The sequence below is a fragment of the Chiloscyllium punctatum genome, chromosome 1 (assembly GCF_047496795.1).
Source record: "Chiloscyllium punctatum isolate Juve2018m chromosome 1, sChiPun1.3, whole genome shotgun sequence".
Lineage (NCBI taxonomy): Eukaryota > Metazoa > Chordata > Chondrichthyes > Orectolobiformes > Hemiscylliidae > Chiloscyllium > Chiloscyllium punctatum.
The window spans coordinates 67255033-67280882 of NC_092739.1; the positions used below are offsets into that span (position 1 = coordinate 67255033).

The following is a 25850-nucleotide window of genomic DNA, read 5'->3' on the forward strand; positions in this document are numbered from 1 at the left end:
GAAGGTGACATCTTGCAAAATGTCCAGATTACAGAGGAGGAAGTGCTGGATGTCTTGAAATGGGTAAAAGTGGATAAATCCCCAGGACCTGATCAGGTGTACCCAAGAACTTTATGGGAAGCTAGAGAAGTGATTGCTGGGCCTCTTGCTGAGATATTTGTATCATCGATAGTCACAGGTGAGGTGCTGGAAGACTGGAGGTTGGCTAACATGGTGCCTTGTTTAGGAAGGGTGGTAAGGACAAGCCAGGGAACTATAGCCCAGTGAGCCTGACCTTGGTGGTGGGCAAGTTGTTGGAGGGAATCCTGAGGGACAGGATGTACATGTATTTGGAAAGGCAAGGACTGATTCAGGATAGTCAACATGGCTTTGTGCATGGGAAATCATGTCTCACAAACTCGATTGAGTTTTTTGAAGAATTAACAAAGAAGATTGATGAGGGCAGAGCAGTAGACGTGATCGATATGGACTTCAGTAAGGCGTTCGACAAAGTCCCCCATGGGAGACTGATTAGCAAGGTTAGATCTCATGGAATACAGGGAGAACTAGCCATTTGGATACAGAACTGGCTCAAAGGTAGAAGACAGAGGATGTTGATGGAGGGTTGTTTTTCCAGACTGGAGGCCTGTGACCAGTGGAATGCCACAAGGATCAGTGCTGTGTCCTCTACTTTTTGTCATATACATAAATGATTTAGATGCGAGCATAAGAGGTACAGTTAGTAAGTTTCCAGATGTCTCCAAAATTGGAGGTGTAGTGGACAGCAAAGAGAGTTACCTCAGATTACAACAGATTAAGTAGCAGGACTTATACACTTAATGGTAAGATCCTAGGGAGTGTTGCTGAACAAAGAGACCCAGGAGTGCAGGTTCATAGCTCCATGAAAGTGGAGTCATAGGTAGATAGGATAGTGAAGAAGGAGTTTGGTATGCTTTCCTTTATTGGTCAGAGTATTGAGTATAGGAGTTGGGAGGTCATGTTGCGGCTGTACAAGACATTGGTTAGGCCATTGTTGGAATATTGCGTGCAATTCTGGTCTCCTTCCTATCGAAAAGATGTTGTGAAACTTGAAAGGGTTCAGAAAAGATTTACAAGGATGTTGCCAGGGTTGGAGGATTTGAGCTATAGGGAGAGGCTGCACAGGCTGGGGCTGTTTTCCCTGGAGCGTCAGAGGCTGAAGGGTGACCTTATAGAAGTTTGCAAAATTATGAGGGGCGTGGATAGAGTAAATAGGCAAAGTCTTTTCCCTGGAGTCGGGGAATCCAGAACTAGAGGGCATAGGTTTAGGGTGAGAGGGGAAAGATATGAAAGAGACCTAAGGAGCAACTTTTTCACACAGAGGGTGGTACGTGTCTGGACTGAGCTGCCAGAGGAACTGGTGGAAGCTGGTACAATTGCAACATTTAAGAGGCATTTGGATGGGTACATGAATAGGAAGGGTTTGGAGGGATATGGGTCGGGTGCTGGCAGGTGGGACAAGATTTGGTTCGGATATCTGGTCGGCATGGACGGGTTGGACCGAAGGCTCTGTTTCCATGCTGTATATCTCTATGACTCTATGACCAAGCTTTTGACACTAAGCACGATGTCTCAAGCCACTTCATTATTAAAGCTGCAAGCTGTTGTAATGGAATTACCTCACTTGTTGAGAATTTGGTTATTAGTTTAGTCTAAGCGTTAAGAATCAAGGGCAGCTCAAGTAATTTACAGTGCATAGTGGTATCGATTGATGCAACCCATTATCCCATTCAGATCAAACATCGACTGGAAGCTTCAAAATATGGATCTCATTTGGAAACTACCATATTGCTGTGAACACCAATGAAAGTAATTAAAAGACCTACCAAAAAGTATTACTACCTTCTTTACACCATTAGATTAAAAATTAATAAGCAAGGTCAGTAAAAAGCTAGTTTATTTCTGTGTTTAGATCTAATAGGCCAGTATTTGGAATGTAGTGATAATGTTATTAAGGAGGAACCCAGAATCTAAGGCAAATGATCTGGGACATGGATTCAAAGGCCACTGTGGTCAATGGTGGGATTCAAATTCAATAAAAATCTGAAGTAAAAAGCTCACCTAATAGTGATGGTGTGAACAACGTCTATTGTCATAATAACTCATCAGGTTCACTAGTATTCTTTCAGTCTTTCAGATTTAGATAAATGAGAAGTGTTGTATTTTGGTAAGACAAATAAGGGCAACCAAATTTCTATTATACATATTGGCATTTCACAAAATTATTGACAAATCAATTTAAATTCAAGGAGAACTTACATTCTTGCAGACACTCGTTGTCTGTGCAATAGGATTGTGACTGTCGCAGCTGAAATTTAAGAGCAAAGAATAAAAGGTCAAGGATTGTAATCTTGTAAACCACAAATTCAATGACTTGACTATTTACTGTCTTTTCCAATACAGAGAGATTTGTTTCTCGTAATCTTTTATAACGTTCTTCCAAACAAACCATCAGCATGTGTCTTCCTTAGCCCATTCATTTTCACATGTGCCTTTCTCATCTCCAGCCCTAAACATTCCAACATTTTCTCTGCTTTCCTCTCACCCACCTTTTATAGATTCCAATATGTGCAAAACTCTGCTTTATACATCTTGATCTGCAGGCGGTCCAGAATGAACATTACGCTTCTCACAATTAGCCTACATTGTTTACCCCACGTCTAAGCATTAAAAATTAAAGTAAGACCAAACACAGGCAAGATCCTATGACATACAGTTGCCTGTGGAGTCTGCAACATTAATTCTGGATCTCATGAACTCTCATGGTATTAGTTCAAGCATGAACAAGGCTACTTCCTGCTGACTATCACATACCACATTCCCATTTACATCTCTTCCCCTTGATTAAATCAGTACTCAAATCAGTACTCATTCAAAAGTTACTTGCAGGAAGCCCCAAGAATGGGAAGGGCACAGAATGGAGACATTGACACAGCAGGTCAATCAGTATCAGAGGAGCAATAGAATCATCCTTCAGGGCCCTGCCCGAAACATCGAATCTCATGCCCCTTTGAGGCTGCTTGACCTGTTGTGCGTTTTCCAGCTCCATATTTTATCGAAGGGCATAGAATGAACTATGAAGGGGATTTTAATAGTCTAATCTGGCAGTGTTCTGAAGGAAGATAGCAAGAGAACCAAGAGTGGACAAAGCCTACATGACCTTGTCCTCACCAATCTACCGGAACACAGGCATCTGGTAGGAGTGACCACTGCACAGTCCATTTAAGTCAAGATTAAAACATTGTTTTCCTCAGAAGGTACTGACTTTTTATAATTCTTTACCACACAGAAGACTGCTGAGGCTGGGTCATTAACTATATTCAAGGCTGAGATAGACTCGTTTCCAATTACTAAAGAATTCAAGGGAAATGGGAAAAGACAGGAAAGAGGAGGATGATCTAAAAATTAGAGCCAGACCATTTAAGAGAGATGCTGGAAGCGTTTCTACACACAAAGGGTCATAAAGTTTTGGAAATGTCTTCCACAAATGACAGTTGATGCTAGATCAGTTGTTAATTTTAATCTGAAATAGATAAGCTTTTGTTCAGCAAAGCTATTAAAGGATATGAGCCAAAAGCAAGTTTATGGAGGGAGGGCACAGAACACCAAATGATCTCATTGACTAATGGAGTGGGCTTGAGGGGCTGAATGGCCTTCTCCTATCCCTATGTAGATCAGACATTATCTCTTTGAATCGTAAAGTGGACTCAATAGGAGAACTAGGCCATTTGGCCTACATCTTATGGTCTTGTGTGCTGCAACTATTCACCAAAGTTTCTTTGAATCACACCTTTTAAGTCCAGAACCTTTACTTCTAGAAAGGCAAGTTTCTCTCCAAGCCCCAAACCATCTTGACTTGGGACTATTATTGTTCTTTCACAGTTGCTGAATACAATCTTGGACTGACATTAGATAAAATGCAATAATTCGAGTTGACAGCTCACCACCTCAGAAGGCAATTAGGAATAGATAAATAGCACTTTGCCACCAACATCCACATCCCATGCAAGAGTAAACAAAATTTAACACTGTATAGAGTGAAAAACAAATCAATTTCTTTTAATGCATTATATGCCACTCATTTAATGTCAAACACAATGTCTGAGGGGTTTTACACAATTTTCAGTCCCCTGGTGTATTGTGGTTTTATTTTATGGCCTTTCCAAAGTCAGCATTTACACTATAGTATTCCTAAATTTGCACGGTGAGCCAAAATGAGAAAACAAACATATTAAGCCTGTTCTGTTGAAAGGTCAATTGGCTGGATGATGTCTTCAATCTTTGTGTTTTCTGGATTGGGATGTGTGTTTTACATTATGTTGTAATTAGTGACAGAGTCTGGGTTAGGTCTAATGTAAAAGAAATGCAATTCTCTAGACATGCGATGTCTATTTGTAGGCAAAACAAAATTGTTGATCACATGCTGTGTAAATTTCATATGGTTGACTAAACGACAAAAGCTACAAGGAATCAGGATGGCATGGGCAGCCGAAACAAATTGGCCTGAGGTCAAGGTTCTTTTAAAGCAGAGAGATTAGCGTCTTTCCAGAGAAAACAAGCAGCTGTTTAAATGAGCAAAAAGATTAACTGGACCATGGAACACATTGCATGTGATGTTTGCTGGACAGTGTCAAGGTTTGATCACATAAGCTGCTTGTATGGAACAGGAACATAAGAAAGCATGCTTCAGAGCAGGAGTGATCTGATCAGTGACTAGAGTTTGAGATAGTGTGAGCTGATTACCTGTTTTAGTCAGATCCTCAGACAAGTCCATATAAGCTAGGTGACTTGAGATTGTAAGTATTGTGCAGGTAAGCTTCTGATGTATTACTTTTTTTGAAGTATTTTTGCAGTGTACCTTGCTTTGAGAAAGAGCAATTAGGTATATCCTGCTGTTAGAACTGTCTTGGGTAATTGACATCCAGAGTAAACCTGATGGACCAGACTAGGTAGAAATAAAATCTTGCAACACCTATACCCCAAATTGTACCATGTCCCTCAGCATATCACCCTAATCCTTGCAACATGCCAGTCTGTAACACTTTGAATTTGGGCACGAAGGTTTTACACTGTCCCATGCAGAAAGCAATTCATTGAATGATTAGTGAGTCAACTTTTTCATGGGACAGGGACCAGAAAGCCCATTCCAGTGCCCATAATTTACTTAGTGGATGGGTAAAATTATATAAATTTTTAACAGATGTATCTTAGCAATTCTACATTTCTAAACTTGAGATATAGAATGGTAATTTCAGCCAAATGGAACTAAATCTTTTTAATAAAGGTCAATTTTAAAAATTCATTTGTGGGATGTGCATGTCACCGGCTGGCCTTCATTTATTGCTGGTTACTAGTTGCCCTTGAGAAGGTGATGGTGAGGTGCATTTGATCCTCTGCAGTCCACCTGCTCAGGGTTGACCCACAATGCCATTAGGGAGGGAATGTCAGGTTTTTGACCCAGCGACAGTGAAGAAAAATCGATACATTTCCAAGTCAGAATGGTGAATGGCTTGGAGGGGAACTTGAAGGTGATAGCGTACCCATATATCTGCTGCCCTTTCCTTCTAGTTGGAAGTGTATATGGGTTTGGAAGATGCTGCCTGAGGACCTTTGGCGAATGTATGTGCTGCATCTTGTACATAGTACACATTGCTGCTACTGAGCATCAGTGGAGGGGGTGGATGCTTGTGGATGAGGTGCCAATCAAGCCGGCTGCTTTGTTGCAGATGGTGTCAAGCTTTGAGTGTTGTTGAAGCTGGACTCATCTAGGCAAGTATTCTATCACGTTCCTGACTTGTACCTTGTCAATGGCAGATAGGCTTTGGGTATTCAGGAAGTGACTTACTCACTGCAATATTCTTACCTGCTGTCAAAGCCACTGTATTTATTTGGTGAGTCCAGCTGAGTTTCTGTTCAATGACAACTCAAAGGATGTTGATAGTTGACCATTGAATGTCAAGGACAGTGGTTAGATTGTCTCTTATTGGTGATAGTCATAGGCTTGCATTTGTGCGGTGCAAATTTACTTGCCACCTGTCAGCGCAAGGCTGGATATCGCTCAGACCTTGTTGTATTTGAACATGGACTGCTTCAGTATATGAGAAGTCGCAAATGGTGCTAAACATTGTGCAATCATCAGTGAACATCCCACCTTCTGACCTAATGATGGAGGGAAGGTAATTGATGAAGCAGCTGAAGATGATTGGACCTAGGACACTACCCTGAGGGATTCCTGTAGAGATGTTCTGGAGCACAGATGACTGACCTCCAACAACCATGACCATCTATGTGCTGGGTGTGACTCCAACCACCAGAGAGTTTGCCCCCTGATACCCAGTGATTCTTGCTAGGGTTCCTTGATGCCACTCTGTCAAATGCAGCTTTGATATCTAGAGCTGTCACTCTCACTTGATCTCAATGAAAATAAAAAATATATAGTGTTATTTTATAAAGTAAATATGCTATAACCTACAATAATAGATTATGATGAAGTCTATTTGTAAAACAGTACGTTACCAAAATATGTTTGGGGCAATTCATGCCTAATCTATAGCTCCCCGATGAAAGTAATGGCCAATACAACTGAAGCTTTAAGCAAAAGGATACATACAAGGTACATGATAAAAGGTAATAGCTTGTTTGGACAAACCATTTCTTCAGTTTAAGTGATGCTTCTCAGTGCTTTACTGAAATCTTTTAAATAACATTAGCTAAATGCCTCAGAGGTTATGTCTTTAGTATTCTCAATGCATTCATTAATCAAACTCTAAACAGTATACGTTCAAAGCACAGTAAAATGTTGACTTTTTCCAGAGAAAGGATTTGAACAGGTGCAATTTAGAAATATTGCAAGTGGATTAAAAAAAAGGCCACTGACACCATAAATGAGTAAATCTGCATTAAAAGCCAAACTATCCATGAAAATCAAAAAGGAAGTAATTAGCCCTTTCCAGAACTCCCAAAAACTGAATATCCCTCCCTGTTCAGTTTTATGGAAAGGGAGCTTTAAAAAGAGACTGTACAATAATTGGCACAATAACAGGTCTTCAGGCAGAACCTACTAAGAGAGGCAGGTCAGGAACCAAAAGGCAAACAAAGCCTCAAAGTTGGCAGTTAAGACATAACAATGCTACAAGGATGCTAAAACAGGATATAGTACAGATAGGAAGTTCTACCCTGGGCTGCAAATAAATACCTTCTCTACTAAGTAAGACAACCCAATAAAATGGCTAAGGAAATTCTTCATATTTATTTGTGCAACGTGGCACATTGAAGAAGTGGAAATAGCAAAATATTCCAGCCTGCTAGGAAAATCGGTCAACAGTGCCAGAATTTAGCACAAATGCATGATAGGACACTGCAAATTACATCACAGTCATGAGGGGTATCAAAGCAGTGGCACTGCTTAGAAGGCAGTTATGCTCACAATTGTACCAGACTATTTGCCATTTGAGCCTGCTTCACTTTTCAATACAATTATGGTTGATCGTCCAGTTCATAGAATCATACAGTATGGAAACAGACCCTTCACCCAAATTGTCCATGCCAAACAGGTTTCCCAAACTAAACTAGCCCCATTTGCCTGCTTTTGGGCCCATATCCCTCGAAGCCTTTCCTATTCTTGTATTTTTCAAAATGTCTTTTAGATGTTTCAATTGTACCCACTTCTACCATTTCCTCTGGCAACTCATCCTATACATGCACCATCCTCTGTGTAAATGTTTGCTGAATTACCATATCAATTGGATAAAAAGAATGTAACATTTTAAAAAAGATTTTTCAGAATGCATTTGAAAAAGGAAGTGTCTCAAGGGCTGCTTAGAAAAATTCAACCATTGGAATAAAGGAAACATAGTAACATGAATATAAAGTTGGTTTGTGGATAACAGGAATTAGAGAAAGGCTCAGAAATGATACTTCAACATCACTGTCCTTTGCATATATAAAACATTTGGACTCAGGAATAGGGAAATGTATTAAGAATACAAAAGCAAGATTGCCGAATAAAGGATAACAGTGAAGGACTGTATAGCAGAATGGGTACATTGGTGAAAGATTAAATTTAGTGTGGATAAGCGTGAACTACTTTGCAGGTAAAGCCATTGAACACCATAGAGCAATGACAGATAAATGAAACTGAAGCATAGATCTGCAATGATTCAGAATTACAGAACAAAGGGCTGAATTACCTTTTCCTGTTATGAGAGAAAAAGAAACACGCAAAGGAAAGGCAATGAAAGACATGGATGGTGACGTACAGGGCTCAAATATACTTACACGTTCACATTATTTTGTAAGTAGCTAGACAAAATAACAAAAAAAATCAATAGCATGTGAAAATAAAGTATATGCAGCTAGATTAAGTGATAAGAATTTAATGAGGTAACGATTAATTTAGTAACAATAATCTTGGCAAGGATATGAGTTAATTTTACTCGTATGTGCCCAGAATGGAAAATTATAGCTCGAAAAAAATAAAAATTGAAGTTCTAGACCTAGTTCCAGAGTAAAGGAGGCAAAGGGAAAAAAAAGTTAATTAAGTCTTTGAAAATTACAAAGAGTTTTGATAATCTTACCCCAGTTACTGATTCCCCAGTCAAAGAGATTTTGGTTCCTTATCTCTGTTTAATAACACAAAAAGAATCAGGGCAGAGCAGTCAGAATATAAACTGCCACCACGGGAAATAGATTAAGTCACAGACTGTTGTGTCACAAAGGAAAGAAATTGGATAACCATTTTGAAATGGTCAAACGTACAAGTTATGGAGAGAAAATGAGATTAGCTTTAGTAAAGACCCAGCAAATCCAAGTCTAAAATACATTCTTCTTTGAAGTGACATTCTCCATGTCTTTCAGAACATTAGAAAAATAATATTTTTGAATGTTTCAGTCACATCATGTCAGCTTTACTATAATGTCCTTTATCTGTACTAACCCTTTGTTCATTGTTATTTAAAATTATCAGAAACAATTTCTATGCCATTCAGTAATCTGGACATTTTTAAAAATTTGCTCCATTATTAACTGCTCAGTGCATAATGGATAACATTGTCATCAACATTGTAAAAACATTCCTGGAAAAGGTCCCACAAACCTTTATCCTGCAATATATGGCTATCGTTATTTCATGTCTGCTACAGCATAAAATTGTTATTATGCATTACCTAAAACTTTCTGGTCTGTTTGGTCACTGGCTTTGCTTAAGCAAGAGTGGACTGTGGGGAGAAGAGGGGAAAAAAGTAATTGTGAGCAATGCCTTGTCAGAGGATCATTTTACTTATTCTTTGCTGTACTAATAAAATTAATGAACTAGCCTGAACCCCAAACATGGTCAAAAATGCTTCTGTCTTTCAATTGCTTGAAGACGTTGGGTGCAATATGGAACTAGAGTAGGATTTCATGTCCTTGTTCCAGAATTCAATGGGTTTATGGTTCATCTAAATCCCAACTCCATCCTCCAACCTAGACTCCATATGTTACTAATCCTGGCATTAATTAACTAGGTGAGATGGTTCTGTCAGAATTCTGACTCGATAATCTCTGGGAAGCATCAAGTCCTGTTTATGCACACCATGTTCCAGTTTATAAATTATGTATCTCATGGGCTTGATTCACCAGTCGCTCAACTGTCGCCTACCAATTTCAATGATCCATGATGCCTCTCTCCAGGTGTCTCTACTCCCACGTTTCCAATAGAATTGTACCCTTCAAAATATATTGCTGTTGAAAGCAAACTGTTTTCCTTTCCTTGAGAGACAGAATTGACATTTGGTTAGACTACTTTTAACAATTCAGCATGCAGCTCTTATCACTATATTATGAAAAGAATATATGGAGATACTGGAGAGGATGCAGAAATGATGTATAAGGAAGTTATCAAAAGTGTGAGAGTTTGCATTTAAGGGAAGAATAGATAGACAGGTCCTCTCTCTCAAAAGATATTTGAGTGGTGGCGTAATAAAAATCTTAAAGGTAAATGAAGGATTTTGTTGGGTGTATATACAGAGAAAATTAGTTTGATTTGAGAAGAGCTGGGGTCTTGACTGCCAGCTGGAGAGAGCTGTCTCTTCCTCTGGACAGACCCATCAGTATTAAGTGCCACTAGATACTTTTCTGGGATCAGACTCCAGTATACCAACATCCAGTCTACTTAAATGATCTTCTCACCTCCAAACACACTAACAGAAAGGCCATAAGGTTTCACCCAAACTTCTTTTCTCCATTGATATCAAATAGTCACCATTAAATTTAATGGCAAATTTTGAAGAAAAATTGTTTACGTCAAAATGTGGTAAGAGTGCAGAATGTGAGAGCAGACTGCTTGAAAAGAATAATGTAGATGCATTTTTTAAGGAATTAGATAAGCATACAAGAGAGAATGGAATGAATAGTTACAAGTATAGTTTTAGATGTGAAAAGAGGCAGCTTAAGTATAAATACCAACTTGCGCAGTTTGGATAAAATGGTCTGTTTCTGTGCCATATACATCATAAATCTCTTTCATTCTTCTTACCAAAATGCATCACTTTTCTGGATTAAACCTCATCTGCAACTTGTCTACCCCATTCCACCATCCAGTCTACTTCCTCTTAAAGTTTAATCACTCTCCCCAGTTTACAAAATACTCAAGTTGTTTCAATCACAAGTTGTGAAATTGTGCCCTGTACAGCCAAGACTAGGTCATTAAAATACATCTGGAAAAGTAGCAATCCCTGCTGCAATCCTTGGGGTCCCCTACCATTTCCTTCCTCTAGTCCAAAGGAAGATATCATTCACCCCAACTTTTGTTTCTTATCACGCAGCCAATTTCTAATAATATTGCTCCTGTTCCTTTTATTCCATAGGCTCCAATTTTGCTGACAAGCTTGTTATATAGCACTTAATCAAATATATTACTCTAGTCGACCCTCAAAGAGCCCAAGTTAGTTAGATGCGGTTTGCCCTTAGCAAAACTTAAGTTAATCCATGTTCGTAAGTATAATTATTATTGTTATTTGTAATTACCACCAAGCACTTTCTCACCACCCAATTTAACCAATTATTGAGCTTTTCCACTGACACTTCTTGAAAATAACATTTGCAATTCATCAGCTTTATCTAGTATGGAACAGAAGACAGTAGTCAGTGCCAATGCAATTTCCTGCTTTGTACTTCTCAACATCCTCTAAAGCATCCAATCAAGTCCTGGTGAGTTATCAACTTTAAGTATAACTAACCTTTATCCAACCTAGCTCCACGGCAAAGACAAACGTGTGTATTAAGAATGTCAGCCACAGCCCCTGCCTCCATACGTAAATCCACTATTTTCATCAACCTTCAGCATTCACAAGGCTTTGAAGTCTGTTGGACCCCTTTACTAAAAATGGTAGCTGCCACTTTCTTCTTAAATTCTCTCTTTGTATGTTTTAAATTTGCTTTTTCACTTCCCCTGTGAACTTTCTACATCAAATCTGGTTATCAATGATTTTATCTACTGGACATCTGACATTTACATGCTTTTTCTCCTTCAACTCACTCTCCATCTTTTGTAATCCAGAGTGTTCTGGACTTATTTGTCCCAGTTTCCCTATTGTGGGCATATACCTCAATTGTACATAATTTTTCACTTCTTTAAAGGCAACTAATTGTTCAGTTCCAGTTTTTGCCCGCCAATCTTTGATTCCAATTTACCTCAGTCAAATGACCTATAGCATGATAGATGGATCACTTATTATTTGTGGGGAGAAGCCCATGCAGTTTTATCTGCAAAATAAAACAAGTAACTGAAACATAGAAGGAATAATACCCTGACTGTTTTTTCTTTCTTTTCTCTCTAGTCAGCTTCTAAGTTTCTGGATTCTATCTGCTGAATTTGACTACCCAGATGTCACAGACATATTAAAACGAACTCAACCCAATGCTGTTGTCTCAAGTGGAACACATAAATCATCAATCTACACCTTTAAATCATCTCAATGCTGAAAACAACAGAACCACTGAACTCATCCTACAGACAGTAAACTGACCAACCTTCAAGAGCAGCATACTGCATTACTTTTAGTGTGCTTTAAATCACGTAAATTATCATCAACTTGTGTAATCTATCTGTGTGTGAATTTTGAGAGAGGGAGTGCAAGTGAGAAAACCAGATTATTTTATTAAATTATTTAACTTTATAAGTGCAATTAGTGTTGTTACATGAAATGAAAACTAACCTCTTTCCTTTATAAAACATTAAAGGTTATCTGATCATGTTATTTATCATAGCACACAAAACAGTTAAACACTTAAAAACTAAGTTAAAAATCACACAACACCAGGTTATATTCCAACAGGTTTATCTGAAAGTACAAGTTTTCAGAGCGCTGTTCCCTCGTCAGGTTGCTAGTGGCGTAGGATACATAGGACACTGAGTTTATAAGCAAGAGATCAATTGATGTGATATATTAGACAAACCTAAATGGCTGTTAAGTCTTTAATCACTTAGAATGGGGATGCAGGTTTCGATTGATTAATATGTAAATCCTAACTTTCTTTCAAGTCACAGTCTCAAGATAATTTAAGGTTTTATCAGTATATTAAAAAAGTGACATCTTAGCTCAGGCAATGCATTAATCAAATGAAATCTGCATCCCCATTCTAAGTGATTAAAGATGAGGTTTGTCTAATACATCACACCAGTTGTATGACACTTTGATCTTTTACTTATAAATTCTGTGTCCTCTGTTTCTTGGCCCAATGCCTGCCTGATGAAGAACAGAGCTCTGAAAGATGGTACTTTCAAATAAACCTGTTGGATTATAACCTGGTGTTGTGTGATTTTTAACTGTGTTCACCCCCAGTCCAACACCAGCATCTCCACATCACTTACTAAACTGTCAATTACATAAAGTCAAAAAATCCTGCTGGGATCAAATGTGAAATGCAAATAGGAAAGCCACCTGACCCCTCCTCATCTGATCATAGCAATTCACTTTTGCATGGTATCAACAATTTGGAGATAGCTACCTTTGAGATCTTGCTAGCATAATTTCTTTCCCAATTCTCTAAACTCTGCCTCCAAAATCTCATCACTCTTCCAAACTGCTTGTCTCATTGAAATACACAGAATGTTTTGATATTGTTGCATTTGCACAAGAGCTTTGAACTAACTTCGCTCCAGACACTGGGTAAGATCCATTCCAATCCAAGTGCCACTTCAACAAAGCTATAACTTTATTACTGCTAATAGACACCAATTGGTGTAGAACTTCATTCTTTCATATTTTAATGGTTAGAGAGTTAAAAATAATTATTTTTTCCTTGTTTCTCTTTCTGATCAGAGGTGAGTGTCTCTACAGGGAAATAATAAGCAATTTTCTGAGGCTGAGACCAGGTTGTCGTCAGCAGCCATTTCATTTGGTTCAACTAGTAAAACCTGAATTGAAACGAGAGTAAATTCCCTGACAAATGAATGTTAGGCTCTCAACCAAAAATAATCTGCCTTCAAAGCAGGATCTATGTTGCATTTCCTGGATAAGTCTTGCATCAAAAATTCTTAACTTCCTGGTATTCCAAACATTGAGTGCTTATTTCTAATTCACCCCACTGAACCAAAGTCTAGCACCACATTCTCGACTCAGATCTCCAGCATCTGCAGTCCTCACTTTCTCCAAAGTCTACAAATGTCAAATTGTCTGCATTAAATGAAATTTGTTACATGAAAGAATTACAGCATAGAAATAAACTACTGAGCCCAACCAGTTCAAGTTAGTGTTTATCTTCTACCCAAGCAAAAATCCTAATCTCAAATTCTCATTCAGTTCACGAATCTATTTGTTTTATGTTCCTTCAATCAATCGTATAATCTATTTATAAACACTGATTTGCTCTCTGTTCCAATCATGTACGTGATGAATTGTTGGAACAACTCACAGCTCTGCATTCCAAGTCCCTATTTTTCTTCATATTTCTTACATCGCATGAGTGACTACACTTCAACAATGCTAGATTGGCTGCAGAATGTCCTAAAGTCATGAACAGCACAACACAAAACCTTTTCCTTTTACGTTGGTAGTTCTTCATACCAGGCAGTATCTCAGTGAATCAGCTTCAATCTTCTTCCTGTATTTTGAAGCTCGGGCCTGCATAGAGTACTCGAAACTGGAGTATAGATTCTAAACAAAGATAACTCAAGACAAACTCTGCAACCTATTTACTGACAAAAGGTCCAGCAAACTTAATCTGATTGGTTACCAATTAAGTTATGCTAATATGGGAGTTAAGAGGTTAGTGACAGTCAGACAACTATTGCAATCAGTAGAATTGGTGAAAAACATGAGACAAAAAGCTTGGATGATATTTGTGAAAGTAAACTACAGACACTGCCCAAATCGACACATGTTGATGCAACTAGAGTGGAAGTGCAGAGATTGAGAGCACCTACTTTCACAAATAGAGGAATTGCACTCACCTTTGAGTCTTTCTTAACCAAAAGTTGTATTAGATCATTAAATAAAGTTTCTGGGATGGAGAAAACAGCACTAATTTTCCAAATTCTCTAGTTCAACCTCTTTCTTCAGTGATAACTTCTTATGGATGATTATCATAACCTTAGCACCAAACAGGTAATGTCTAGGTAATCGACTCAGGGAAAAGACGCCTGTAGCAGTAATTTGCCCATGCAAACAAGCTGCAAAAAAAAAGTCTTTGCACCAACTTCCAATTGACAGATTATTATATCAAATGGACATTCTCACATTACTGTTGCAGGGCATTGCTGTGTGCAAATTGGTTGCTGCTTTTTCTAAATTTCTACAGTGAATACATTTTAAAAGGTATTTTATTGATTGGTAAGAGCACTTGGACACCCTCTGGGCATGAATGTCACCAGCATAGGTCAAGGTTTTCTTTACGACAGGAAAGCTTTTCACACAAACATATTTTGCTCACGTAATTGCATGACATGGGTTCTAATGATGTCTCATTGTAACTCCACAGCTGACCATCAGAACCCACAGGGAATCAATGCAAATAGCCATGAGCATCTGTTATTAGCGTTTTAAGAGATCCATAAAAATTGCAGCGAGAAACCTTTATTGCAAGAAGATTGAACTTAGAAGTCAAAAATACATTTTGCTGCAATTGTAGAACCTTGGTGAGACTGCACTTGTAATACTGTGTAAAATTTCAGTGTTCTTACCGAAGGAAGGATATATTTGCAATAAAAAAAGTGTGATGAAAGTTCACCAGAATATCTCATGGGATGGCGTTACAGTAGTCCCCCCCAATACCCATGAGGGATACTTCCAAGACCTACTGTGGAAGCCCAAAACCACGGATAGAAGTGAACCCATCATTTAAATGGGAAATTTACCTTCCTAGCAGCCCCAGGTCCCTGGTTCTGGAATGTTCCCTGTAATATGGTCAGGCCGCAGTAAACTGCGGATAACTGAAAACATGGTAACCGGATCCATGGATATTGGAGTCGCCCTGTATCATCCTGTGCGGAGAAATTGAGGAGATCCGGTCTGATTTCACTATAGGATACAAAGTTCTTATGGGGCTTGACAGGTCAGATGCAAGGAGGTTGTTTCCCCTAGTTTGGGCATCACAAACTCACCCAAGGCATTAATATACAGTAAAAAGAATGTGATGAACGTTCACCAGAACATCTCATAGGAGCTAAACCGCAGGCAACCGAAATTACGGAAAATGATTCCGCGGATTCAGGGGTGGCCCTGTATATCATAAATAACGTGACCCCAGCACTGATCTCTGTGGCACTCCATCAATTATAGGTTGCCATCATGAAATGATCCGTTTATCCAAACTCAGTCTTCTATTAACTAGCCAATCCTCTATGCTAATGTGCGACCTCCCAATATCATGCGTTCTAAGCTTATTAAATAGCCTAATGTGTGGTACCTTATCAAACACCTTCTGAAAATCCAAATAGATTACATCCTCTCAACTATTCTATTGTTATCTCAAGGAACTGTAATACAATCGTCAGGCATGACTTTCTCAATATGAAGCTGTGCTGACTCTGCTTGATCACAAATTTCAAATTGCTCTTCTCTTACATTCTTTAGAAATAGACTAATATTTACCCAGTGACAAATGTTAAGCTAACTGGCCTATAATTACTCAATTTTTTAATCTCCTTCCTTTTTAAATAAAGGTGTTACATTGGCAGTTTTACAATTCTCTGGACATATTCTTATTTGCTTAATATCATGCAAGAATAACAGAAGCAAATGTGCTAAATTAAAAATATTATAACAGTATTAGGTGATTGTATGTTTACTTTTTTCAAAGAATGAAAAGATAGTTCAGAAGACAGAAGGAAAGGACACAACAGATGAAGTTAATTAATTTACCATACTTCTGCCATCTGCCTGTTTACTTGCATTAAAGTGAAAAAATCCTTATACACATTTGTTGCCAATGGTTGAAAAAAAGTTACTTTTTTACTGTACATTATATGTTGAACATTCAATGTGCGGTAACAAGCAATTCTAACTGACATGTTTAGAAAACTGTAAGACGACTATACCTTTGATTCACCAAATATGTCATCTGTACATCAAGGTACAAAATACCCGGTAGTAATAGAATACTGATACTGGAGACAGTAGAAATTCAAACATAAAACCCCAATGTCTTTAAAGGATTGGTTTAAGAGAAAAAGCACAATGTGCTTGCTAGCAAAGTGACAATAAGTACTAAGAGGAAAATACAGAATGAAGTGACGCTAAAATTGTTGATGGGGCCCATACATTTTGAAATGTAATAAGGAACTTTAATAAGTTTGGAAAACAGGTAGAACAGGTATAAGCCTCATGAATAAATGCAAATCAAGATCCTATAAATGCCACTGCGTTGCAGATACAACTTTAATTTTAAATGCCTTTTGAGCAGGCAATCTGTCATTGAAGCCTCGTAGACAACCTTGTCAGGTGGGGGCACAGAGTTTCCTTTTAAATGCTCAAAGCCCAAAGAGGCTGAACCTTTGCCACAATGGGCTTTCTTTCCTCATCACCAGGAACATGTTCCAGAAACATTAACTTGACACAAGAAATATTTAAAATAATTATAAGGAAAATGAAAAACTATTTCACATTGGATGGATGAGTAAAAGCTCGCTAAATAATCTTCCCACATTTATTTGGTAATCCCAGTGTGACATATATGCTTTACGACTTAAATTTTCAACAGATGTAAAGTTATTCAATTATTCTTTTATTCATCGGTCCATCTCCCACTTTTCCATGCAATGCACCATTTTATCAGGCCTATTTCTGCACCATTGCCGAATTAGACCTAAAGCCATCAACAATGCTGCAGTATTGAGCTAGTTGCCAGCCACTGATTTGTTTGAAAAAAATGTCAGGGAGAGTTGGGAAGGGTTAATTTTACAAGGCATGTAATCTCAACTCTCAAGCTTTGTACAGCTATGAGATGAAACTAGTCAGGGAATCCAAAGACTCGAGTCCACAACAATACAATTACACTTCTGCAATTATTTTTGGTCACCCAGTCGGTTAGATTACTCCTTGCTTTGTGCAGAGTTCAATCTGAACTGAGGCTATATGCTTTATTGCCTTAATGTTCTAAGTTGGGAAAGGAATGAGAAACAAAAATGACCATCGCCACTCACTTTCTCACCTAAAGTGCTAAGAATGGCCACCTATCAGCAACTCTTACTAGTTTAAGCTAGACTGGTTGTCTGGGGAATAACTTCAAATGCATCAGCAGCTGAATGATTAGTCAGGGCCAACAGCCAACAGGACATCATGTTGGACTCCTAATAGAAAAATAAATCAAGGTGCACAAGTACTTCAGAGACATTGAAGTAGTCAAGGCCAGATGGGTCCAAATGTTTAAGATAGATTTCCTGTTGAGGTGTCAAGTATTCACTGTCAAATGCAATGGTGTCAAACTTCTCTGGCCTTCTACTGGTCGAGTATCACCTAAAGGGTGAGAGGGTTGACAGAACAACATAGTTTGTTAACCTCAGAATCCATCACGGAAATCAAAAGAAATTATCATGCTTGGAGAACAGCCTCAGTCTCTGAACCTCTGATGGGAAGCAAACATCAAGAGATTCTCCATCCTTAAATGGTATTCAAAAGATTCAAGAAGAACAGAAGAAAATGAGCCAACTCCAGTAAATCTTGCAGAATCTGCATCAGCTGCAGGTCATGGGGCACGAAGGATACGCAAGAGGTGAAGAACTAGTAAGCTTCAGTTTTTGATTTGGAAGTTTCCATGGTCATCTTCCAGCCAAGTACTTGCTCCATGGTACAGAATAATGCACACTTGCATTTCTGTTTCCAAAACGTATACAGCTGTGATCAGAAGCCTGAAGAAAGAAGATGGTTCAGTAATATTATCTGACATTGAAGATCACAAATTCTATTGTGATAGATTATATGATATGAAACCGGCAGGCAGCATGTCCTCTCAACCATTCCTTTTCTATATCCTGGGTGCCTTTGATACCAGTGAGCAGAAGAGTTTGGACAAACACCTAAATCTGCTCAAGCTGCTAAGTCTAGACAAACTGACTAACGCCCTTCAGTCCATGGAGAAGAATAAAACTGCCAGTGAGCTATTGTTTTCAGGAGACTGGCATTCAACTCAGTGAGACTATTGGCCCAGACCTTAAGGAGATGCATGTGAACATGCTTCTGGCTGTTGTTACCCTCAGCTATAAGTGGAAGGGGAAAAATTAGAAACTAGAAGTCCAACTCATGGTTGAACATGGACTAAAACTTTCTGTCCAAAGTCACTGTCAATCAAGTAGTGTCTGCTCTTGAATTGGTGTACTACCCTGACAACACCTGTGCTGAGCTGATGAAGATCCCAGAGCCTTATGCTACTCAGAGGTATTACTGCCTATGTGCAGCATACGAGGATACCTCATGGACCCCAAGAAAGCCCTTGACAGAATATTGCATATTCATATGATATTGTCTTCAAAATAAGGTTTATGGAAGGAACTGCAATTGAATAAAACTGCAATTGAATAAAATTGAATTAAACACCAACATCAATAGTACAATTTCAAATGGGCAATGGTCCTTCTTAGCTGTCCAACTGTATGTGCAAGGCTCTGTGCACAGTGATCATTTTGGGCATACTAATCACTGCAAAGATTGCTGTTTCCAGAGGTCACTGCTGCCCATGGTCAAGACCCTCGCAGCTGGTATGAAAATTAGAGGGGAATACTGTAACAGGTAGGAATTAGAAAGGCTTGCTCGAAGGAGTTAGGGAGTGAGGCAGACTTGCCTTCTCTGTCCTTTCCTGATACTGTGTTGCATTGAACCATTTCCCAACTCAATCAGAAAAGATAAAAACATGATTTCAGCATGACAGGCTTGATCAAAGCTGCCCTGAACATGAATCATGTCACCATCTTCTACTCAGAACTGCTATCACGGTCCTGCTACCAGCTTGAACTAGCCTTGAGATCCAAGGCAAATGGGAAACCGCATTCTTGTACAAAGTTGGCTGATGCAAACTCTTTGGCCATCAGGTTAGACCACCCAGACGTGCTAGTGATATAACTCAGAGGATCTAGGATATGCAGTAAAAACTGAATTCACTGATAGATTTATGGTAAAAGAAAGTTGGGCATGTGGAATCTATGCTTCTTTTCCACTGTTGGAAAAAATCCAACCATCATATGCAAGGCACTCAGTGTTAGAACACAGAATATTGAACATAGAACAGTAGAGCACAGAACAGGCCCTTTCGCCCACGATGTTGTGCCGACCATTGACCCTCATGTATGCACCCTCAAATTTCTGTGACCATATGCATGTCCAGCAGTCTCTTAAATGTCCCCAATGACCTTGCTTCCACAACTGCTGCTGGCAATGCATTCCATGCTCTCACAACTCTCTGTGTAAAGAACCCGCCACTGACATCCCCTCTATACTTTCCTCCAACCAGCTTAAAACTATGACCCCTCGTGTTAGCCATTTCTGCCCTGGGAAATAGTCTCTGGCTATCGACTTTATCTATGCCTCTCATTACCTTGTATACCTCAATTAGGTCCCCTCTCCTCCTCCTTTTCTCCAATGAAAAAGTCCGACTCAGTCAACCTCTCTTCATAAGATAAGCCCTCCAGTCCAGGCAGCATCCTGGTAAACTCCTCTGAACCCTCTCCATAGCATCCATATCTTTCCTATAATAAGGCGACCAGAACTGGACGCAGTATTCCAAGTACGATCTAACCAAAGTTTTATAGAGCTGCAACAAGACCTCATGACTCTTAAACTCAATCCCCCTGTTAATGAAAGCCAAAACACCATATGCTTTCTTAACAACCCTGTCCACTTGGGTGGCCATTTTAAGTGATCTATGTACCTGCACACCAAGATCCCTCTGTTTCTCCACACTGCCAAGAATCCTATCCTTAATCCCGTACTCAGCTTTCAAATTCGACCTTCCAAAATGCACCACCTCACATTTATCCAGATTGAACTCCATCTGCCACCTCTCAGCCCATCTCTGCATCCTGTCAATGTCCCACTGCAGCCTACAACAGCCCTCTATACTGTCAATGACACCTCTAACCTTTGTGTCGTCTGCAAACTTGCTGACCCATCCTTCAATCCCCTCATGCAAGTCATCAATAAAAATTACAAACAGTAGAGGCCCAAGGACAGAACCCTGTGGAACACCACTCACCACTGACTTTCGGGCAGAATATTTTCCTTCTACTACCACTCGCCGTCTTCTGTTGGCCAGCCAATTCTGTATCCAAACAGCTAAGTTCCCCTGTACCCATTCCTCCTGATCTTCTGAATGAGCCTACCATGGGGAACCTTATCAAATGCCTTGCTGAAGTCCATATACACCACATCCACAGCTCGACCTTCATCAACTTTTCTAGTCACATCCCCGAAGAATTCGATAAGGCTTGTGAGGCATGATCTACCCCTCACAAAGCCATGTTGACTGCATTTAATCAAGCCATGCTCTCCCAGATGGTCATAAATCCTATCCCTCAGAATCCTTTTTAGCACCTTGCAGACTTAGTTTGGACACAGCTAAAGACCCTGCCAACCACAGTGGAGGGGAATCCTTGGATGAGGAAGAAGATGAACATTTCTGAGGCCCTGCTGCAGAAGGTGGCATAATCAGAACAGATGTAACAGAGATGGAGAAACCTGGAGAATGGAATAGTGTCGTTATGGGAAGCAGGGTGCAATTTGATTTAATTTATTGTTTTCACACATACTGTGATACAGTGACAAGTGTTGTTTTGCATGCTATAAAGGCAGACTGTACCATAAAAAGGTCCTTAAGGCTAGCAGAAGAGTGCAGAATAGTGTTATAATTACAGAGAAGGTGCAGAGAGATCAATATTGACATTTGAGAGGTCGGTTCAAAAGTCTGATAACCCCAAAATGAAAAGAGATGTTGAGGAAGGAAAGGGAGGAGTCAGAGATGGACCAAGTAAAAGGTGACAACAAGATGTTAAGCAAAATTTATCAATTCTATCATTTCCTTATGAGAAGGGGAAGCAGTGTGATGTCATTGATGAACTGGGGAGCGAATCGTGGGAGGATTCAGATTAGGATTCGAACAAGGAATATTCACCTCACATTTTTCCACATTAAACTCTATTTGCCACCTCTCAGCTCAGCTGTGTAGTTTATCTAAGTCCCTCTGTAACCTGCAACATCCTTCAGCACTATCCATAACTCCACTGACTTTAGTGTCATCTGTAAATTTACTAACCCATCCTTCTATGCCTTCATCCAGGTCATTTATAAAAGTGACAAACAGCTGTTGCCCCAAAACAGATCCTTGCGGTACACCACTAGTAACTGAATTCCAGGATGAACATTTTCTATCAACCACCACCTTCTGTCTTCTTTCAGCTAGCCAATTTCTGATCCAAACCGCTAAATCACCCTCAATCCCATGGCTCTGTATTTTGTGCGATAGCCTACCATGGGGAAACCTTATCAAACACCTTACTATACTAAGGCAGAGTTGTGACCTACTCTGTCCTATGTTATGGCAATTAGAGCCAGAGATATACATCAGTCCAACTCGTCCATGCCGACCAGATATCCCAATCTAATCTAGTCCCATTTGTCAGCACTTGGCCCATCTCCTTCTAAACCCTTTCTAATTATCAACCCATCCAGATGCCTTTTAAATGTTGCAGTTCTACTAGCCTCCACCACTTCTTCAAGCAGCTCATTCCAAACACACCACAACCTTCTGCATGAAAAAGTTGACCCTTAGGTCCCTTTTATATCTTGCCCCTCTCACCCTAAACCTATGCCCTCTAGTTCTGGACTCCCTCACCCCAGGGAAAAGACTTTGTCTATTTACCCTATCCATGGCCCTCATTAATTTATAAACCTTTATAAAGGTCACCCCACAGCTTCCGACGCTCCAGGGAAAATAGCTCCAGCCTATTCAGTCTCTCCCTATAGATCAAATCCTCCAACCCTGGCAACATCCTTGTAAATTTTCTTTGAACCCTTTCAAATTTCACAACTTCCTTCCGAAAGGAAGGAGACCAGAATTGCATGCAATATTCAAAAAGTGGCCTAACCAACGTCCTGTACAGCTGCAACATGACCTCCCAACTCCTCTACTCAATACAATTACCTGGTCCCCTTACTTTATGGAGAGGTTGGATATGAACCATGATTAGGGAAGCGATATACAAATCTTTGAGTTAAGAAGGAAACTAAAATATCAACAGTGTCCTCATTATTTGTGTGCAGCTTCAACATGTTGTACGTGGAGCCTCAGCACAAAATCAAGCGTTACCACATGCTTTGATTCTACCCATCCCCAGTGATGCCAAGGATAGGTCTGACCACATCACTGCAGAATGCTCAGTGAGATTGGAATGTGAGAAAAGGTTTATTTTTGAGAAAAACACTATTGCTCACAAGTCCATCAGTCAGTACATAACATTCTAGAGACTCTAAGTGAAAATGAGATAGTTAGATCCTGTTGCATGGTTCCTTGAGCACACATTAAACGTTATTTGGTCGAATGCCTCATCACCAGAAAGTACAAAGGAGCACTCATGAGTGTCTTGGCTCATGGCGAAAAAGTCCATTCCTGTCAGATCCTTCCTACAAGTCTAGGCCTCAGTCCCTTGGTACCTTGCCCTCAAGGTGGCAGATGTGGGGAAGGGATAAATCTTTACCTCCTTATGGAATGTGTTTTGGCAAAAGTCTGGAGAAAGATGCAGCAGTCAAGGTTCATCACAAGCAACTATAAGACACAGGATACTATGCTCTACAGGTTTTTTTTCCCATGGACATGCACATAAACATCAACCCCTGCTGGAGTACTACCAACTTAGTGAAAGACATGCTTTAGTTTGATATTCTTCCAATGCAAAATAGATGTCCTCAAGTGTTGCGGACTGGCATGGTCCAAAATCCAGGATTACATGGTGATGGATGTACAAATATTTGAGGCAGCCTCAAGAGAGGCACAATGGAGAAGGTCACTTTCCAAAGCCTTTCAGCTAAAATACAGAGAGGGGCTCGAGACTGTGGAATACCTTAGGTGTAGGCATCATAAGGAATATATATGCTAAGCTTTAAGGATATTGAATTTGTACTGAATGGAACATGGTATATGAATTTCTATTGCAGTCATTGCAATTTTCAACTTGAAATATTTGTCCTCGAGCTGCCAAATATGGAAAATATATGGTAAACATTAGAATCATCCAATTGATTCTGCAGTCTTCACTTTCTCCTAATTTATTTTTCATCCAATGACTTGTATGAAAACTATTAATGTGCTTTAAAATTGAAACTCAGCTATGTATAGGAATCAGGATTCAATAGATCTCGTTCAAAAAAATGACCTATAGCAATCCTTACAAGTAACATGTACTGGTTCAAAAAGCTACAACTAACTAGTAACAGCTCTGTTCTGTTAAAGATCCATGGGTTAATCATCAGCCCTCAATAAAATAATGACCCTTACTATCAGGTTATATTGAAAATATATTGCTTCAGCAAAAATTAAAGTTTTGCAGAGAAGACAACATTTGTCAAGGTTTTACATCTGGCACAAGCAAATGTTGACCAATTGCAGACTCAAGGCACATCTATTATGGTAAAAGACACTCTGTCACAAAACAAGTAATACAAAATATAAATTTCAGTGCCAGTGCGATGCCAAGTACATAGGCCAAATGACACACAAATTAGCAGATCGTATAAAACAGCATGTCCCCTTCAGATGTTCCAAACAGGCAAGGTACTGACTTATCGTACCAACCTGTACTTGCAAAATTCAAACAAATGTCCACTTTAGATGGAATTCTGAATTTCGGCAACACTTGCTAAATATTCCTGGGTGTGCAAATAATTTTGCTGAAAATTAACTTAGGACTGTCAGTCAGGCTCACAGTGCAGCACACATGCATGTACTGGAAGCTGCACGTAAATACATAGGGCTGTACTGTACACAGACAGAAAAGAACATTTTTCTCTCCTTAGAACAACAATACCAATACTGTTTAAGATGCTAAATAAAAGTTATTTAATGCAAAGTAAAATTGTATTAGCCTTCAATTTTAAATCTGCCTGCTGTCCTTAAATTATGGAAACTAAATACATAAATTTTAATTAAAGAATGCAATTTCTTACCAAGTTTATCAGCCTTCTCATAGCATGTTCATGTGAACATATGCATTCACAAGGGTCATAGCCTCCTTCTGCCATGGTGGGACCACGTTCCTTCTACCAGAGTCTAATATTTAAAGCAATGAGAACAATTACAACCGAAATATTATAACACAATTCCAAATTTGCCAACCAGTAATGTACTGCTTTAATGATTTCAAATTTGTAATTTGTGCCTTAATTATCAAATCAATAAAATAGTTTAAAAAACATATTAAGGCCAAGGTTTGTGAAATTACATTGCTCATTATTTTGCATATGTATGTCATGTAGAGTTTAGTTTTGGATCTGATGAGAGCATATTATAAGGTTTCATAAAAGATCTGGCAGTGAAATTAAACACAAAACATGCTTATATAAAATGGGTTGCTGATTCAATAAGCCAGTTACAATTTTACTCCCTGCCCAACCCCACAAGCATTGAATAGGTCGAAATTTCTCCTCTGCTTAGAATGAGGAAACTTTGGGTTCTTTCAATTTTTTGGGAGGGTAGTGGGGGAGGTAGAAAGAGCAAAGTGTTAGTCCTATGTATTTCTCAAATATTTCATGCATTATCTACATTAATCATTTGCATGTTAGTCAAAGTAAAACTTTGTTTGATATTTCCTCAACAATGTATCTCATCTCCAACCTCAGGATGAACCATGCTGCATTCAGATAAAAATATGACCATTCACATCAGCCCATCTTAGTTTTATATACTAGTTGATACCCATTAATGAGAAATAATACATGTCTTCTTCCCACATTTACGTGACACACCAAATGTTAAGATCAAAATATGCGCACTGTTTTGGGGTCATGTATGCCAAAGGATCAACCAAAAACAAAGCTATGAAAGTGTCATGACAGTACTCATTGCTCAAAGGTTTTATAAAAAAGATAAAAAGTCTACCACAGTACAAATAATATTAGTTCTAGTTCTACTAAAATTTAGCAGGTTAGCAGGGTAGGAAGAAAACAACCCTGAGAAATTACTTCAGCTTGCTGCAGATCATGACATGACCTTCTGAAGTATACGAGAAAAACTGTGATTGGTAAATTTTACAAATTGGTAGGACAGCAGGTGGCAAGTTAAATTGTTCAAACACATATTCAAACCCACCAAGCTATGAAAAGCATGGAATGTGTTTTAATTTTGAATGCTAAATTTGAACAAATACAAATTAACTG

At 39.0% G+C, this 25850-nt stretch overlaps 1 protein-coding gene across 2 annotated transcripts in view; it reads right to left on the reverse strand.

Moving 5' to 3' along the window:
- smim14 (small integral membrane protein 14) overlaps positions 1–25850 on the reverse strand; it is a 44845-nt gene that overhangs the window by 14606 nt on the left and 4389 nt on the right. For both annotated transcript variants that reach the window (XM_072567814.1, XM_072567812.1), the window contains exons 2-3: positions 24642–24744; positions 2278–2326 (exon numbers count right to left, since the gene is read on the reverse strand). In XM_072567814.1, the coding sequence (XP_072423915.1) occupies positions 2278–2326; positions 24642–24716 (124 nt within the window). In that variant the 5' untranslated portion in view covers positions 24717–24744. The remainder of the gene's footprint in view (positions 1–2277; positions 2327–24641; positions 24745–25850) is intronic.